The 18,408-nt window shown below is 36.1% G+C and overlaps 6 gene segments (V, D, J or C); all 6 read right to left on the reverse strand.

Moving 5' to 3' along the window:
* Positions 1 to 716: 716 nt before the first annotated feature.
* Positions 717 to 1,323, reverse strand: LOC130071547 (T cell receptor alpha variable 13-1-like). The segment is given in 2 exon segments: positions 717 to 1,080; positions 1,196 to 1,323. Coding segments are annotated over 2 exon segments (408 nt in total).
* Positions 1,324 to 3,087: 1,764 nt separating this feature from the next.
* Positions 3,088 to 3,672, reverse strand: LOC130071545 (T cell receptor alpha variable 12-3-like). The segment is given in 2 exon segments: positions 3,088 to 3,446; positions 3,579 to 3,672. Coding segments are annotated over 2 exon segments (420 nt in total).
* A 4,619-nt stretch (positions 3,673 to 8,291) lies between these two features.
* Positions 8,292 to 8,999, reverse strand: LOC130071548 (T cell receptor alpha variable 3-like). The segment is given in 2 exon segments: positions 8,292 to 8,677; positions 8,820 to 8,999. Coding segments are annotated over 2 exon segments (405 nt in total).
* Positions 9,000 to 9,643: 644 nt separating this feature from the next.
* On the reverse strand, positions 9,644 to 10,410 carry LOC130071541 (T cell receptor alpha variable 12-2-like). The segment is given in 2 exon segments: positions 9,644 to 9,997; positions 10,169 to 10,410. Coding segments are annotated over 2 exon segments (468 nt in total).
* A 2,347-nt stretch (positions 10,411 to 12,757) lies between these two features.
* LOC130071550 (T cell receptor alpha variable 14/delta variable 4-like) lies at positions 12,758 to 13,863 on the reverse strand. The segment is given in 2 exon segments: positions 12,758 to 13,525; positions 13,632 to 13,863. Coding segments are annotated over 2 exon segments (399 nt in total).
* A 2,530-nt stretch (positions 13,864 to 16,393) lies between these two features.
* Positions 16,394 to 17,125, reverse strand: LOC130071580 (T cell receptor alpha variable 12-3-like). The segment is given in 2 exon segments: positions 16,394 to 16,758; positions 16,913 to 17,125. Coding segments are annotated over 2 exon segments (471 nt in total).
* Between the last annotated feature and the right edge of the window lie 1,283 nt (positions 17,126 to 18,408).

Genomic DNA, 18,408 nt, shown 5'->3' on the forward strand with positions numbered 1-18,408 from the left:
TATTGTGTTTGCAGATGAATTTCCTGTACAAAAAAAAGGGAGATGCATTGTTATTCATTAAACAGAAAACTATTTGTGGCATTAACACATGTATCAATTGCTTCAACTTAAATGCTGCTACACATACTACATTTTCATTTTATAAATCTTTATCAAGCTTTTAAAAATGAAAACACCTACCTATAAATAAAAACGCTATCCAACAAAGGAGAAACATGATAGATGGTCTACAATGAGGGAGTAATGGAAAATTCGAGTGACTGAGACAGCCTCTTGCACATTAAACACTTTGTGAGAGAGCTCCACCTTCTGTCCCATGCGTCTTTCCTCTACCTGAAAAACCCCCCACACATTTTGATTGCTAATTTATTAGATGTAAAGTTTATTAGAATACGTTTATTAATGGGTAATGGTTATTGTGAGTTTTTTTTTAAAGCAACATGCACTTCCATTTATATATATAAAAAAAAAATCTTGCACACTATGCTATGGCAATTAAAGGCATAAGCTTGTTCTTTTGTAAAGTTTAAAAGACACACATTGTGTAGTTTGTCAAAACGGAAAAGAAAACAGGTAAAAAAATAATTCTGTGGAAGAAAACAAATCCTGCAAGTTTAAGAACACTGAAGGGTCAGTTTAATGCTGCAGATTGAGACAGTTTTGTGAACTTGCAGTATCATATTTGAATCTTTTGAATGGTTGCGGGAGAGGGTGTTGTTCAGATGTTTTCTGAAATGAGGATCATACTCAGGTTTTTGTACAGTGTAGAAGGGTTTCCTGTTACTGTGGGCACCAGGGCACAGTAGTATATTGCAGAGTCTGCTGTTTCAGTTTTGGAGATCTCCAGGTCCAGTTGTTTTTCGTCCTTTCGAACTTTAGCAATATATTGGTCCTTCTGCTGTTGTCCCAAACTTTCAAAAGCTTGCAAGATAAACTCAGGGGCAGTGTTGGAAGACTGTCTGTACCACTGAAAACTGTTAATATTGCTTCCACTGTAGTTGCAGGAAAGAGTCGTCTTCTCTCCTTCTAACGCATGCTTTTCAGTAGAGTGGGATGTTATTGAATTTGCAAGAACATTGTCTGGAAAGATAACAACAGAAGAAAAAAATAACATTAACTCAGCATCAGAAAAAAAAAAAATTTTATATGCTCAAAGATAACATTTATAGCTTTGAAATAAATATAAATCAATCACCTGAAAGAAGTGCCATGACTGTAAAGTAAAAAAACCGCATCCTCATACTGGGATACAGAAAGAGCAAGTGTCTTCTGTGTTTCTTTTGAAGCAACACCCTGTGACCTGTGAGACTTTTACAAGTTCTCAAATCTTATTCACTTTAGGCCTACATTCAAATCTATGTGGAATCTATATGGTATTTGTGTGCTGTTGTTTCTGCTCCGCCTTCTTCTCCTTATATGGTGTAAAGTGTCTGATGTAAACAACTGTAGTGAACGCCAAATTTTAATGGACTTAAATTTCGGTTTGGAGAAACGTGAAGGTGAGTATATCACAGGATTTTTATTTATTAATTATTATTTTTTATTTTTTTTGTTGTGACATTATTCATATTGCGATCATACAATTAACATGTTAGAGTAGACACAACATGTTACTCCCCCCTTCTTTCCCTTCCCCTGCTTTACACCCCAGTGAATTGAGAAAAAAATAAAAATAAATAAATAAATAAAATAAAAATAAAAAGGATTTTTATTTTGAGTCAATTATTTAGGCTATTTTGTCTCACGCCTGCAATGCAGTATATCTTTATTAATTAATTAATGTTGGGATAAAAATCATCTGCAAGCTCCAAAAATATCTTAAGTGCACACTGCACAGAGCAGCATGATATGATTTGACATATTATTAAACAATATGATTTGAGCCTAGAGCTTCACCTTTTGGCAGTTTAAAAAATTAAGTATTAATAAATATATATATTTTTTTTATTGTTCTGGTGCTGCACACAAACCATAGGCCTATCCAATATTTTTATGATTTATCTGGAAAAAAAAATCTTATTTCAAAAATTTTCAGAATAGTGATGAATGGATCAGGATTTAGATTTCTATAATCATCATTGACTATAATGCTATGCTCTGAGGAAATAGCTGGCTTGCTTCTAGATGTCAAAGGTTTGTATGATCATGAGGAGAACTACAGTGTGTAGAGCACAGCGCCCTCTTCTGGGCTGAGTGAGTGACTTTACTTTTGAAACACCAAACAAACACATTTAAACTGTTTGAATTAACTGGTTTGGAAAGATATTTTTAGTCTGACTTTCACCGTTTCTGCCGAGGTTAAACAAAATCAATGTTAAGACAAATGTAATACATCCCACGTTTTTGTACAGTGTTCCCAGGTTTCCTGTCACTGTGGGCCTCAGAGCGCAGTAGTACAGAGCAGAGTCTGTTACTTCAGCAGAGGAGATTGTAAGATTCACTTGTTTTATGTCTTTTGTAGCTTTTGCTGACAGACGAAGTGAAAGATCAGGTTCTGAATATTCTGTGATGAGAATGAGGTGCTCAGGTCGAGATCCAGGATTCTGGCGATACCACTGCAGATTATCTACATCCCCACTGTAGTTACAAGTAAGAATCACATTTTCACCTATGAAAACATGCTTTTCAGAGGATAATGGGTATATTTTGTTTGCAAAAGAAATTCCTGTAAAAAAAAAAGAGAGAAATGCATGTTTGTTAATAAAACAGGAATTAGATCTTGTCATCATAAACTCATGCATCGGTTGCTCGAAATTTACTTCACATGCCACATTCTCTGGCTTTTATTCTTTAGCATATTGGGGATGATACCCTGAAAATTAGAACACCTCTTACCGATGAATAATGAAAATATCCAACAAAAGAGAAACATGATGGGTGATCTTTGAAGTGATGACAAAGTCAGTAAACGTAGAGAAACTTTGGATCACCCTCTTAGTGAGAGAGCTCCACCCTCTTTGAGGTCTTGAATCGTTTTTCTCTGATAGATACTGGACTTGTGTGACAAGACTTCAAAGCTAAACACTTTGTTTGATAACAGATGTTGCTGTTCTGATATTGTTTAAAATTTAAGAAAGTTTGCTCAAGATGTTATTCATGTATTTTTCATCATCTCGTGTTTTTGTACAGTGTAGAAAGGTTTCCTGTCACTGTGGGCACCAGGGCACAGTAGTATATTGCAGAGTCTGCTATTTCAGTTTTGGAGATCTCCAGGTCCAGTTGTTTTTTGTCCTTTACCGCTTCAGCGACATGACGGTCATTCTCCTCTGGACCCAGATTTTCAAAAGCTTGCAAGAGAAATTCTGGGGCAGTGTTGGGATACTGTCTGTACCACTGAAAACTCCTTATATTACTTCCATCGTAGTTGCAGGAAAGAGTTGTCTTTCCTCCTTCTAAAGCATGCATTTCAGCATATAGGGGTGTAATTGCATTTGCAAAAACACTTTCTGGGAAAATATAAACAACAGAGGAATAGTATTATTGGGGCACTTTCAGTATTTTAATTCTTCTTTTTAAATTGTATATACTTTTATAGAGGTATAGATATATTAACAAATGTAAATATTAAATGTAAATACCTGTAAGAAGTGCCAAAATGGTGAGGTAAATCAAAAACATGACTGGTGGAGATGACATACAAAATGAGATTTGGGGAAACATGGGACTGCCCTCTGCTGTACCCATTCTCACCAAGCTCCACCCACTGGACTGTGGGACCCTCTAGTCTATTGATTAAATGAAATGGGGATACTGATTTCCCACAACAGACATGAGGACATTACCTCTCACTTCTTTATTGCAATTGAAAAAAAAAAAGAGTCTTTTGTATATTTGGTTTGAAAATGTTCTCATATTTATTGGTAAACAACTCATTCAAACAAACAAGTAAAGACATCCACACAATATCCATCTTAATGTGTCATAAGGGCTTCTGTGAATTAAGGAGAAGTGTATTGTTACATAGTTTGTGAAGAAATGTTGTTTTTCATTTATTAACCATTTATGGGATTGGGATTGACTCCAAATCATGTAATGTATGAATTTGAAATCTCCAAAAAGAGAATCTCCCCAAAAATAATAATAATAATCTCTGACAGGTAATTCTTTAAATCTAAAGTATATTATGTTTTTGTATGGTGAACTCTTAGTGTTCTGTGACTGTGGGCTGCAGTGCGCAGTAGTACACCGCTGAATCTGTCCAAGCAACATTTGAGATCTTTAGATCCACTTGTTGAAGGTCTTGATCAAGTTTGCCAGAAAACCGTGATATGTTTATGGGTAAGGCTGGACCTCCCTGTGGATAGCTGTAGACAATGAACTTTAGTTTTGATCTGGCATATTGTTTGTACCACTGTACATTTAGCACACTTCCAGTGAATCCGTTGTAACTACAGGATATAGTTTCATTTGCACCTACAACAGTGCTCTTTATAGGTGATAGTGGGAAGATTGCATTTGCCTCTGTCTCACCTAACAAAATAAAATAGCATGTTTAGGAAAGCAGCTTGACAGGAGTCATTAAATAAAACTACATAAGATTCCGATTCAATTCAACATGAATTATATTAATTTAGAGGAAGGCAAATTGTGTGTGCATGAGAATATCTCACCCAGATGAATCCATAAAGTCATAAGAGTATAAATAAACATAATGGTTGATGTATTGGATGCCAAAATCAAGATGTCTGTTTTATCATATAATATGTGCACCTGCACTTTTGTGAGATCCGTTCAGAGACACAAAACTCCACCCTCTAAGTCATGATGAATAGTACAGCATTTTCTTGTCCCGCTCTATATTTTAGATCAGGATGTTTCACTTCATTGCAGGATGTTTTAATCAACACAACATGTTTTTCTTTTGTAGTTTCTACTAATTACTTTTGACAGAAGAAGAAGACGAATATTAGGGCACCTTCAGTAATTGTATCTGTTCATTAATACATCTTTACTGTAATAGGATAGATATACAAAAAAGATCATAACAGAAGATTTAATTGGAGAAACACAGGTCTGTCTTTTGCTGACATGTTCCTACAAAGCTCCACCTAAAAAGATTGTGGGGCCCTCAGTTGATTCTTAGAAATGAATAGATGATACAGATATTTCCCAGCACAGAAAACTGAGGAATTGTCGGTCATGTCTTTATTGCACACAATTTTTTTTCTATACATTGCTTGAAGTGTAGCCTATTGTAACAAAGTTAAAGCATTAGGGACGAAGGAGGCGAGAACCGGCAAATGATCAACGTAACTTTAATCACAAAATAAATAAACAGCAAAATGAAAGTAAAGCACCAGACCCTCATGAACGACTGCTGCAGAAACTACAATACCATAAAGTCCGAGGCCTGGTCCTCTCTCATCCTTTACTGTCTTCACCACTCCTTTTATCCTTCAGGAGCTCCTCTGTGGGACTCGAGACTGCTGTGACTCGTAAGTGTCGCTCATTAACGCTCGCGCCACCGGCCTCTCACTCCATTCCCACGGCTCTCGGCCCCGCACTGCTCGTCACACCTATCATACATTTAATATTTACAGTTCATTACAAACAACCCATTAAAAAGAACAAGTAAAGGCATCCACATAAACATTATGTTATAAGGGCTTCTGTAAATTGAGAAGTGTAGATGCACTACCTGCTTAGTTTGTAAACAAGAAAGATTATTGATATCATTTCAGCACTGAATTAGAATGTTTTACTTTAATTGGGCAAACTCCAAATTATAATTGATTTTGTTATATTTTGTCATGTAAGGTTTTGGGATCAAGAGAATATTTCATCTCCAAAAGAGAAGAGAAAAATATTTTAACTGTGACATAAAAGGCCTTAAATCTAAATGTACATTATGTTTTTGTGTAGAAAAATGGAAGTTTCCTGTCACTGTGGTCTCCAGTGCACAGTAGTAAACAGCTGAATATTCCCAAAGAACGTCTGACAACTTTAGATCCACTTGTTGGAGGTCTTGGTCAAATTTGCCAGAAAATCGTGTTGGAACGGTTGGACTCGCCATTCCCAAAGATCCATGTGGATAGTTTCTGATAAAGAACTCAGGTTTTGACCCGGGATATTGTTTGTACCACTGTACATTTAGCACACTTCCAGTGAATCCTTTGTAACTACAGGATATAGTTACATTTCCACCTACAACAGTGCTCTTTATAGGTGATAGTGGGAAGATTGCATTTGCCTCTGTCTCACCTAACAAAATAAAAAAGCTTGGTTATAGGGAAGCAGCTTGACAGGAGTCATTAAATAAAATTACGATTCAATTCAAAATTAATACTAATTTAGAGGAAGTCAAAATGTGTGTGCATGAGTTTATCTCACCCAGGTGGATCCATAAAGTCATAAGTGTGTAAATAAACATAATGGCTGATGTATTGGATGCCAAAATCAATGTCTGTTTCATCATATAGGTGCACCTGCACTTTTGTGAGATCCATTGAGAGACACAGAACTCCACCCTCTGAGTCAAATGAATATTTCTAGTACAGCATTTTCTTGTCCTCATTTAATATCTTTTAGACCAGGATCTGTCACTTCAGCAATAGATGAGAAAAAGCATCTGTATTGCCACCTGATTGACAACAGTTTAATCACAAGAAATACATGATAATGGAATGTACTGTATATGCGTGCCACTGCCACTTTCAGAGCATTTATATTTTAATATTATATATATTTTAAATATATTCTTACCTAAAACTTTACAAATTAAAAACCGCTTGACCTTCTGCTCAGCTTTCCAGTTATGTACATGTTGTGGTTGCAGGATTATGCAAATATATTTTAGAGCATCATGCAATAAAGACACAGATTTACTAGTTAGTGTAGTTCGTCAGTTTAGATGTTTCATCTTAATTTTGTAAGTGTAAGACCCTTTGTATTTGCAGACCAAAGTGATGGAGTCAGCAGTGCTTACAAGGTCAGATGAGGAGAGAGGCACTATTCCTTCTCCACTTACATCACCTGAAACAGAAACAGGCAGAGCATTGCCGTTTATTACCCATTCAACACAAATTATTAATGTCTAATGATGACTTATTTTTGGAAGGTTTGCTTAAAAATGTCACATAGCTTACCTGAAAAGAGAAGAATGAACCAGACATTGCATAGAAACATCACGGATCCTCGCAAGCAGCCCAAACTTTATAACTAAGAGATTTTGGCTGATTCTGGGCACTGTTTCCTTTTTGAACTGTGACACCAATTGAATGTTCAAATCTTCTGTAATCTAAGTGAACGCTGCCATCTGCTGTACATTTTATGCTATTACTTTACTGATTACTGATTAGTTATTACTAATTACAGTAGCTATTTAAGGACAAGTAGTTTGCCTGGTGTAAAAGGTATATTTTAAATGAGATACTGTTGATTTTATACCAGTTTATATCAGTGCTATAGATGAAACATAAGCATCACTGCTGACAAGGCTTTAGTGTGTATGAGACGTATGTATGGACATAATGCCACCTTGTGGCTGCAATAATGAATTTAAATCAATCAGCTGTGAGAGAACAATGTAATCATTCAAGGTACAGCATATTTTGTTGGACATCTTAAATGTTTTGCTTTCCCAAAGAAACTTTGCATTGTTGCGCAAAATGTTTGAGTTCCCCCGAGAAATTGAACGTGCTCTCGCAAAACATTTTAGTTCTTTGTGACCCCACGCAATGTCTTGGGTGAATGCAAAAGCCTTGAAATATATTCTTTCATCCCATCCCATATTTCCCATATTCTTGACACTAAGAAAGGTTTTTTGTTTTTTTTTAACTGTTCACTGAAAGGTTCTTTGGGGAATCCTAAAATGGATGTTCTATGGCATTGCTGCAAAAAATCCCTTTTGGGACCTTTTTTTTTAAGAGTAAGGGTGTTGTTTGAGGGTTTTGAATAGGCAACCAATTTATATAAAATAAAGTTGTTGGGCACAAAGAACAGATAAAAGTTACTTTACTGGACCACCAAATCCATAATCCACTATCTTTCTTTTTATAGTGAAAGAGATTTAAAATGATATGAAAGAGATTCAAAATGAAGAGAGACTAAATAAAAGGGTGACCAGTTACAGGACAAAGTATATTTTCCTTCCCTTTATTCATTCATGTAAATGTAAACCTATATCTTGCCCACAAAGTATTATTTGTAATGTAATGTTTATGTTAAAATGTCCATTATTTTTTTACATTATTTATAAAGCTATTTTTTAATCATTTCTTATTTATGGAAAGTACTCAAGCATTTTGACAATCTGTTAAATCAATTTAATCTGTTCAATCTGCAAACAAACATGAGTCTATGACAAAAGACAGATATTATGTTCTTTCTCCTTCTAGGTTTTTGTACAGTGATGATGTGTTTCCTGTCACTGTGGGCTGCAGGGCGCAGTAATACACAGCAGAGTCTGATACTGCAGCAGAAGAGATCTCCAGATACACACTTTTATCACTCATACTCATTTGTCCATCCATTCCAGGGATACGGGGATCTGCATATGTCACATGTTTCTTGGCTGACTCCAGGACGAGGAGCACAAATTCAGGTCTGGATCCAGGATACTGTCGATACCAATGCAGACTGTTTGCACTGCCATTATATTTACATGAGAGAGTGACCGGCTTCCCCTCAGTTACATGCACATTGTTCTGCAATGGTCTTATTGACTGCGCAAATGTATCTGCATAGAATAGAAAACATTCAGTCAGGAAGAATAACAAGATGCAGGCGTTCAGAAAATATAAATCAAATAGCAAATTAATACTATGAACTTGCATAAAATACAATTAAGTACTATTGCAGTTTTAAACAAAGCTACTTACATTGAGTTACTGAAAACACAAGCAGACAGCACAGGAGCATCATCTTGAACAACAAATGAAAAACTGCAAACAGAATTGTGAGATTTTTGTGAGATCCTTCAAAGCTCCACCCATAACAATCAGTGAAAGCATTCAGAGATATAGCGCCATCTATATCAGATTCAGTTTGGTCTTGAAATAAGTTTGACACAAATACTTCATTAACTGAATAATGATATTTAAAAATGAGGCTAGAATTCTATAATAAAATTAAACTTTTCTGAAAATGCCAAGCTTTGCAAGTGTAAAATCTTCCTCTTTTTTTGTTAGAAAGCAAAAAAAAGTTTTTTTTTAAACTTTCAAAAAAGAGAGAAAGAAATATATAAAAGTATTATTTAAGCGAATGACAGTCGCAACAGTGACGTTAAACCAAGACTTAAGGTTAAGAACACATGATATTCTCTTTCATTTTAATTATATTATAGTCTTACAGGACATTTAAAGTCTCCATAAAATCAATACGGACAATTCTGTTTTGTTTTTTTATTGAATATTTCAGTATTTATTATATATGATTCAACTGTGCACATTTTTTTAATTTTATTTATGTGTCCTCGTAACCTTTAATCACAATAACTTCGCCTCCTTGGTAAGACATCTCTTGCCATCTCTGATTAGGTGTTTTTCGGCTTGAGGGCGGGACAACCTGTCACTCACATGAGATCACAGCAATAGAAAACCACAAAGATCCATCCAGTCAATTTCCAATGTACAAAATCATATCTCGCCCTACATTTTTTCTTGTTTAAGTATATCACTCAGACATTAGACTTTAACAATAGTTTAACATTACTCCTCATAGAGGTTTTTGTACAGTGTGGTTGCTCTTCCTGTCACTGTGGGCTCCAGGGCGCAGTAGTACAGCGCTGAATCCGTGACTGCAGCAGAAGAGATCTTCAGATCTACCTGCTTCTCCACCTTATTCACACTGGCACTCAGTCTTGGGATAGGGGGTTCTGCATGTGTTACACTGCCAGATTCATAAACAAAAATCAGAAATTGAGGTCTGGATCCAGGATATTGTCGATACCAATGTAAAGTACGTGCTTGGCTATCATATTTGCATGAGAGAATGACTGACTCTCTCTCAGTGGCATGTTTTGTGGTCTCCAATGGTGTTATTGATTGGCCAAAGGATTCTGCAAATAGAGTAAAACAGTCATCAGGATTTTTTTTTTATGATTTATTGTATTTTTTTTTGCTATGTATTTACATAAATAAATAATAATGTAATATACAAGAATTCAAATAAGATCAATATAATATTAAAATATTATTAAATAATGAAAAAGATGCTTAATCCTACTCACCCTGAATGGCTAATAGTACAAGTAGGTAAAAAAGCGATCTCATTTTTGCACTGCTGAAGAACACACTGAAATCATAAGAGATGAATGCCAACTCAATCTCTTCATGCTCCACCCACATATCTCAGTGTGATTATTATTACACAAAACATGTCATACATGAAAGAATGTGAAATACATTTTGGCTATATATTATATACGTAGATAGATAGTTCATAGTGACAGAAATATTCTGTGTTGAACACAAGGTCAGCTGTTGTTGAGGAGACAATAATAAGACAATTCTTCAAAACTCAGAATCTCAAGATTAATCATTAGCTTTAAAGCAGTCGATTTGGTCAGTCAAATTTGAGCTTTTCTATAGTAAACTTACAAATTGTATCATTGTATCATTTAAGTAGTTTTACTGATTGGATAGAGCAAGCGTGAGATTGTCATGGCAACCAGATACATTGCACACGAATCAACTTGCACTGTCTATTTTTGCAGGGCTTGCAATAAATATGTTCAAATAACACAGTCTCATCCCAAGAAGTCATATAACTGACGTCTTGGGACGTCTTTTGACCATACGTCAATATCCGCCTTTTTAGGGTACCCTTAAACGTCGGTTTATGACGATCCTGGGACGTCATACAACTGACGCTTTACCTTTAACGTCAGTTAGGTGACGGGGTAGGTTTAGGGTAGGTTTAGGTCTGGGGTAGAGTTAGGATCCGATAACGTCATCTAACCGACGTTTAAGGGTACCCTAAAAAGGCGGATATTGACGTATGGTCAAAAGACGTCCCAAGACGTCAGTTATATGACGTCTTGGGATGAGACTGCGCTGGTTCAAAACATGTGAAAACATGCACTATAAACATGTTTATCAACATAATCTCAAAGTAGCCCCCCACCAACACAAGCTACGCCCATGAATAGAAGATGTCTATATTGTGGAGGTCCGCCCAATCATTGAATTTGGTCCGAATGCAAAGATGTTCCACCTGTCTATCAACATACACTATATTGCCAAAAGTATTGGGACACCCCTCCAAATCATTGAATTCGGGTGTTCCAATCACTTCCACGGCCACAGTTGTATAAAATCAACCACCTAGGGATGCAGACTGCTTCTACAAACATTTGTGAAAGAATGGCTTGCTCTCAGGAGCTCAGTGAATTCAAGCGTGGCAAAGTGATAGGTTGCCACCAAGCGTGCCGCACAAGCCCTCAAAAGTGAAGCCAAAACGTCTCGATCGCCCCCCAGTGACCGGTCCTAGTATAGGTCATAAACCCCGCCTCCCCATTTTATTCAACGGGACGCGAGACCAACTAAACAATTAAATTACACTTCACATATCTTTTTTCTAAAGATATTTTCTGTCATTTACTGTAGTTTCTATCACGTTGATGTAATTTCAAGTGTTTGTTTTTAAAATAAGTTCGGTTTTAGTTAGTTATTTGATGCTGTGACATCATGATTGACAGCTGTGATTGACAGGTTCTCTGTGCGAAGTAATCACTGAAACACCAACTGACTTTTTTTCATAATGTTGACTATGTGGTTAGTAGTTGTATTTACCTTATTTTAACGAGGTACTGCAATCAGCAGACATCATTGGAGAGGAACGGAGCAGACAAAGGCCACTTAAGAAAAGTGCAGGGGCGTGTGCTTGCGATTGATTCAGCGAGAGTGAGGGCGGGGCCTTGATTTCGCGGCTTTACTTCCTGCTCACTACTGCGCATGACTGGTCCCGAAAACGCTACTGCGCAAACTCAAATTCCAAGGAAGGAAGGAACTCGTAATGCTATATTTTTGCTGTAGCTCAAACAGCGTTGGCGCTGGCAATGCCAAGGTCATGGGTTCGATTCCCAGGGAAAGCAAGAACTGATAAGAATGAAAATCGCTTTGGATAAAAGTGTCTGCCAAATACATAAATGTATATGTAATGCTCCAGAGACAAGATATTTTGGACAATTTCATGCTCCCAACTTTGTGATAACAGTTTGGACACCCCTTCCTGTTCCAACATGACTGCGCACCAGTGCACAAAGCAAGGTCCATAAAGACATGGATGAGTGAGTTTGGTGTGCAGGAACTTGACTGGCCTGCACAGATTCCTGACCTCAACCCGATAGAACACCTTTGGGATGAATTAGAGCACAGACTGCGAGCCAGGCTTTCTTGTCTAACATCAGTTCCTGACCTCACAAATGCGCTTCTAGAAGAATGGTAGAAAATTCCCATAAAACACTTCTAAAACTTGAAGAAAGCTTTTCCAGAAGAGTTGAAGCTGTTATAGACATATTAAACGCTACGGATTAAGAATGGGATGTCCTTAAAGTTCATGTGCATGTAAAAGCAGACGTCCCAAAACTTTTCACAATATAGTGTATGTATTTGCATACCTCCCTGCACCCTGCTCGCGCAGACATTACACATCATCAGCACATTCCCTAAAGCGATGCAGAGTTGTAGACAGTCAGTCACAGAGCGCCATAAACAAACAGCAGCCGCCTTCTACAGTCCCTCCTGAACCAAAACAATGAGCTTATGCTGTTCAGGCCATTTCATCACCATAATTACGAGATGGCAACCAGTGACGTTCTACCCGGAACTCATACTCGAATTTATGTCTCTATGTCAACACTATCAATGCTGAAAATAATCTGCAGCAGTCAGGTGGTACAAGTAAGAGCTCTGTAAGTTGTTTACGTTCATTGTTATTGTAATGGTATGTGCTTTGAGACATGAGGTAATTTAATGCCGTCTCTTGTGACGCTTTGCAGAATCTGCTGTGCGTTCATGTCTTTTGCAGACGTGGCTTTGGAGATGCTCTGAAGTTTGGGTTGCATCTCATGCTTTTAAAGCTAGCTTGCTATTGCTAGCCACTCCGAAAATCGCAGACCCTACCTTTAAAGTTGCCAAATCAAAATGCTTGAATGCAAACATGGATAATCATCCAATAGTTCCTGGCCATTGAGCAGAGACAATGAACACAGATTCCAGCCTCTATTTTCAATGTGTCTCATTTTTGTACAGTGCATGTATATTTCCTGTCACTGTGGGCTGCAGGGCGCAGTAATACAGAGCAGAATCTGTTAATGCAGTGCCAGTGATCTCCAGATCCACACGATTCTTCTCCTCATTTAATCTAGCAGATATTCCTGGAATTGGAGGGTCAGCTGATTGCTTAAATTTAGCTTCATTAACCAGAAACAGGAAGTCTGGCCTGGATCTCGGGTATTGACGATACCAATGGAGGGCATCTGTAGCAGCTGACCCAGTGTAATTGCAGGACAGGGTGATTGTTTTACCTTCTGAGACAAATTCATTAGGAGAGACTGGTGCTATTCCCTCACTAGAAGCATGCCCTGAGAGAAAGAGAGGAAGAAAGATAGGAATGAGAAGAAGTAAAGTATACTTTGAATGGTTTCCTCTTCTCAGTTATGCTTATTTGACTAATTGCATTTATCTTACCTGTTAAGATTGAGATAAGCCATAGACAAAAAAGGGATATCATTTCTGACGAGGAACAAATGAGCCACTATGTTGAACTATCTCTGAAACCTCTGCATGCCTGAAGTAATTACCTTGTATCTCCTCCTCTTATGTGCCCTTTAAAGATTTTTGGTTGAAGAGCGCCCACTTGTGGATAATTTCAGACATCACATCACAGTTTTCTATGGTGCCAACTGTAGAAACTTCACATTGGCCTGTTTGAAAAAAATATTTCAGTAAAATATTTGTGAATATTTTCTCATTTTGATGCTTTTAAAGAACCAGAAAATTATCTTAGTACCACATATTACATCACATTACAGTGCATACTGCTTGGTGGTTATTGGTTTATTTTAAGCAAGTTTATTAAGTTTATTTATTGTTCCTGCACTAAAACAATAATCTGTAGAGTCTGTGGTGGAGTAGTGAGTTTGATGTGTAATTAAACTCGAGATTATGTGGGGTGCGGACTGGATTGATTCCATTCCTAGAGCTTCCGAACAAATGGGTTTTTGGGGTGCGGACTGATGGGGCAGTGAACCCGAGGTTACTCTTGAGTCATTCCTAGAGCTCCTCCTGTCCGATTTTAGGGGAAAATCAGGTCCATCGGAGACGTCCAATAGATTTCTTAGGCACGCCAAAAGAAAGAACACCACAGACACAGTGTAATCACCATGGGAAAATCTCAGAGTTTATAATCTTTTTACTCTTTTAATTCATTTTATAACTGTATCATACATCTATTTTAATTTCTTTTATAACTCTTTTAATTTTCCTTACTTTTATTTTGATTATTTTAATTCCTTTCTGTAAAGCACTTTGAATTGCCATAGTGTATGAAATGTGCTATATACCGGTAAATAAACTTGCCTTGCCTTGCAGAAATTATAAAGCAGGGCCATGGAGTTTAATTAGAAGAAGATAGAAATAGTTTGAAAGTGATTTAATTTCAACACAATTAATTTATTGCATATGGAGTGTGGTTGGAGGTTTTTGTACAGTGTTATCCTGTTTTCTGTCACTGTGGGCCTCAGAGCACAGTAATACACAGCAGAGTCTGACACTGCAGCAGAGGAGATCTCCAGATACACTTTCTTATCTCCCATGCTTATGTTGCCATCCAGTCTAGGAATTGGGGGATCTGCATATATTACAGTCTTCTTGGATGACTCAACGACAAGGAGCAGAAATTCCAGACCTGATCCAGGATATTGTCGATACCAAAGTAAATTCTGTACACTGACATCATATTTGCATGAGAGAATGACTGTTTCCCCCTCAGTAACTTGTGTTCTGCCCTGCAGTGGTTTTATTGTCTGTGCAAAACATTCATCTGCAAAATATGTGTAGAACATGTTCATGAAAAATAACGATAATTGTCAAATGCCATGGAAAATTGGTGAATCACAAAATCAGACATTTGACATTTACAGGTGCATTATAGTTATGTAGTTCTAAATATATTTATATTTAAACCAGTCTCATACATACCCTGTATTACTGTCAGCAGAAGCAGAAGCAGAGAGCACAGGAACATCATGAATGCAAAGCAAAACCCAAATGAATATCGAGAAATGACAATTTCTCTTGAATGTCTCTGAAAGCTCCACCCACACATCTCATTATCTGAGGGTTCAATATTTAAATGAAATTGGAAGGAGAAATGAATGGCAGAGAAACTATGAGAAAAGAATGCATGATTATATGTGGGTGTGATCACACTTTGTGAAACCAATGCTGAATATTTTGAAGTATGCAGGTTTTTTCTCTTTTTTTCACATTCAGTTAGACTTTCCTCTTAAAAATGTTTTGTAGAGAGTTGAACAATGTAAATTTAGCACTGTTGCAATAAAATAGACAAACATGAAACCGATATAAAATGTCAAATCACAAACATTCTGATTAAGTAATACTTGTTTTGGGTTTTCATTTATTTTGTTCTGAGATCAAAGTAAAACAACAGAGGACATTTGGAGCTATTTTTTCCAATGGAATTTTCCAAGACACAATCACTGTTTTTTAACCAACATTTATAAATAAATTCCTTATTGTAGTAATAACTATGCTTTAGATCCATGCTATAGAACCGGTAGAATTTTATATTTTAAACAGGTTAATGAAGCATTGCAAACCAAAATTTGAAGCAAACCAAAATTTGACAAACAAAACAAAAAATGTTTGCTATTATACTAAATATTTTTAGATTTTTTACAGTAGTGATGGCTTTTAAAAAAAAAATGTTTAAGTACATTTCTAATCACGTTATCTCAAGTGCCCCCCTCTTTTTGAAATATAGTGGATGTATAGCATTAACGTACATGTCTATTTTAGTTTCAGACACCTGCAGGTGTTACCAAAAACTCATCATGTCCTACATTTTCTGTAAACCAAATTTGGTTTGGTGATTCCTCTGCACTTCAAAGACAACACTAATATAGACAGAGATGGATATCAGTTCAAACTAGAACTGTGCTAAAAATAAGTAATTCTTGAGCAAGAAGCAGCAGAGTGACAACCGAAACTTATATGATTAGGAGATGCAGCTTTACAACATTTTACTTTGTACAATAAAATCCATCAATAAAAAAAAATAAAAGCACAGCAATGCACAAATTCAACTGAATTGATTTAACAGTGGTTAGTGGATATATGTAAAACACAAAATTATGTTATATAAAATAATGAGAGTTGTTTTCAGATAAACTGAAATCTATTTTGTATAAAAATGTGGAGTACAGTGCTTAACTTGTTAAATACATTTCTCTCTGTTTGAAGTTTTCGTACAGTGTTCTTGTGTTTCCTGTGACTGTGGGCTGCAGAGCACAGTAATACACAGCAGAGTCTGATACTTCAGCAGAGGAGATCTCCAGATCCACACGATTTGTATTTTTATTAATTCTTGGCGTTAAACGCTCTGGTATGTTTTCACTTGTCAAGCCACTTTCATAGATGTAGAGGAGGAACTTTGGTGTAGATCCGGGATATTCAGTGTACCACTGGAGAGTATCAGGTACTCCGCTGTAGTTACATGTGAGTTTTACGCTTTCACCTTCTAAAACTTCTTTTTGTGAGTCATGAGACGTTATCATGTTTGTCAGGATGTTCCCTGTGAGAACCAATGAAATAAATTAAAACAAACAAGATGTAAAATTGCATAAGAAGCATATTCATTAATTTAAATATTTGTTAAAAGCAATTCTGATCAATACAATTATTATATAATTGAAGTAATTAATTCTGAGAAATTAATCAATACTCACCTATATGAAGAACCAAAATTACAAAGACAGCAAGGCACATGTTGGTTGATGCTCTTACAAAGAGTGACAATGATGTGATTCCATTCCACAACAGAAAACAAGCCATGCAAAGTCAAGTCAAACTAATCAGAGAGCTCCACCTCTTGACACAAGGATGTACTATACCTACTGGGAGGGAAAACAACATTGATACTGAAATGATACTAATGTTGAGTTCACAATGCACAGGCTCTTTCTGTTTAAAAAAAGAATATAAAGATCAATAGGGAGATTTTGAGACTAGAAAATAAACCACACTATAACTACAAAAACGTGCAACATATTGCAATATAATCAGTGTAAACAAACAAGAATTGGGGCAGGTAAATGTTAAAAAAGTAGAAAGAAGAAAAAAAAACAGCGACAATGCACATGCAAAAAATTAGTCTTTACACATTCAGACAGATTTTTGAGAGCTATGCCCAAAAAATGTAACTCATTTGTAAATATAAATCCTGCATTGAGGGTATAGATGTTATTTTCATTCATCAGATATTGTGCTGGGCTGTGTGAAATTAAACTCTCTGCTTATGTATCTGAATGTCATTGTCAGATAGCTGTGCACAAAGAGAGAAATGAACAGCAAAACAATATTTTTAAGTAGGGGTGGGTAACAATAAATCGTGTCACAATATATCGCAATACAAAGATGCAACAATATGTATCATGGATAGTGTCGTGGAAAAATTATAATAGATAAGGTTAATCATGTTACTAACCATAAAGTTCTGATTTTATATTTCTATCATATAAAAAACCTATCATACTTGCTATCAACAGAATAAGACTTACTTCCTGTAGCCATTAGGCGAACTTTCGATATGAACTAATCATCTAACAAACATTTGACTCAATGTAACCTTGGTCAGTTGAACTTTGGAAATGGACCAAACGTTCTGTTCTTTGACTGTATTGAGAAAATATGCTGATGTCACTAACGAAGGAGGGGGGCTTGCTTTAAACAATGTAACCAATCATATTGGTAGAGCGTGACAATGATTAGTCAAAATGATATTATTAGTCATGATGATATTTATATTTTAATATATTAATTTTGGTGTCACTATTAACCGGTGCATTAGGATTACCAGCACCAAGTCCAAGCCTATTCATTTACACCCACAATGTAATTTACAATTTAGCATTTTAATAAACAGTAAATATTTTGTTTACCTTTTATCATATGTCTTGGAGTATCGCAAATATCGTATCGTGAGTTCAGTGTCATGATATGTATTGAATCGTGACATGAGGGTATGTATGGTTGCACCCCTAGTTTAAAGTCAATCAATTTTGACCTTCCTTAAAAAATACACAAACAAATGGTCTTCGGTAATGATTCTTATCATTTTAATCTAAAACAATACTGCCAATTATCACTTCGGTCTGCCTAATTTCACCACTGAATATTGAATAGATCAAAAAAAAAATGGTAACACTTTACAATAAGCTCTCAT

This window comes from Rhinichthys klamathensis, unplaced genomic scaffold, assembly GCF_029890125.1.
Source record: "Rhinichthys klamathensis goyatoka isolate OS25496 unplaced genomic scaffold, OSU_Roscu_1.1 h1tg000446l_1, whole genome shotgun sequence".
Taxonomy (NCBI): Eukaryota; Metazoa; Chordata; class Actinopteri; order Cypriniformes; family Leuciscidae; genus Rhinichthys; species Rhinichthys klamathensis.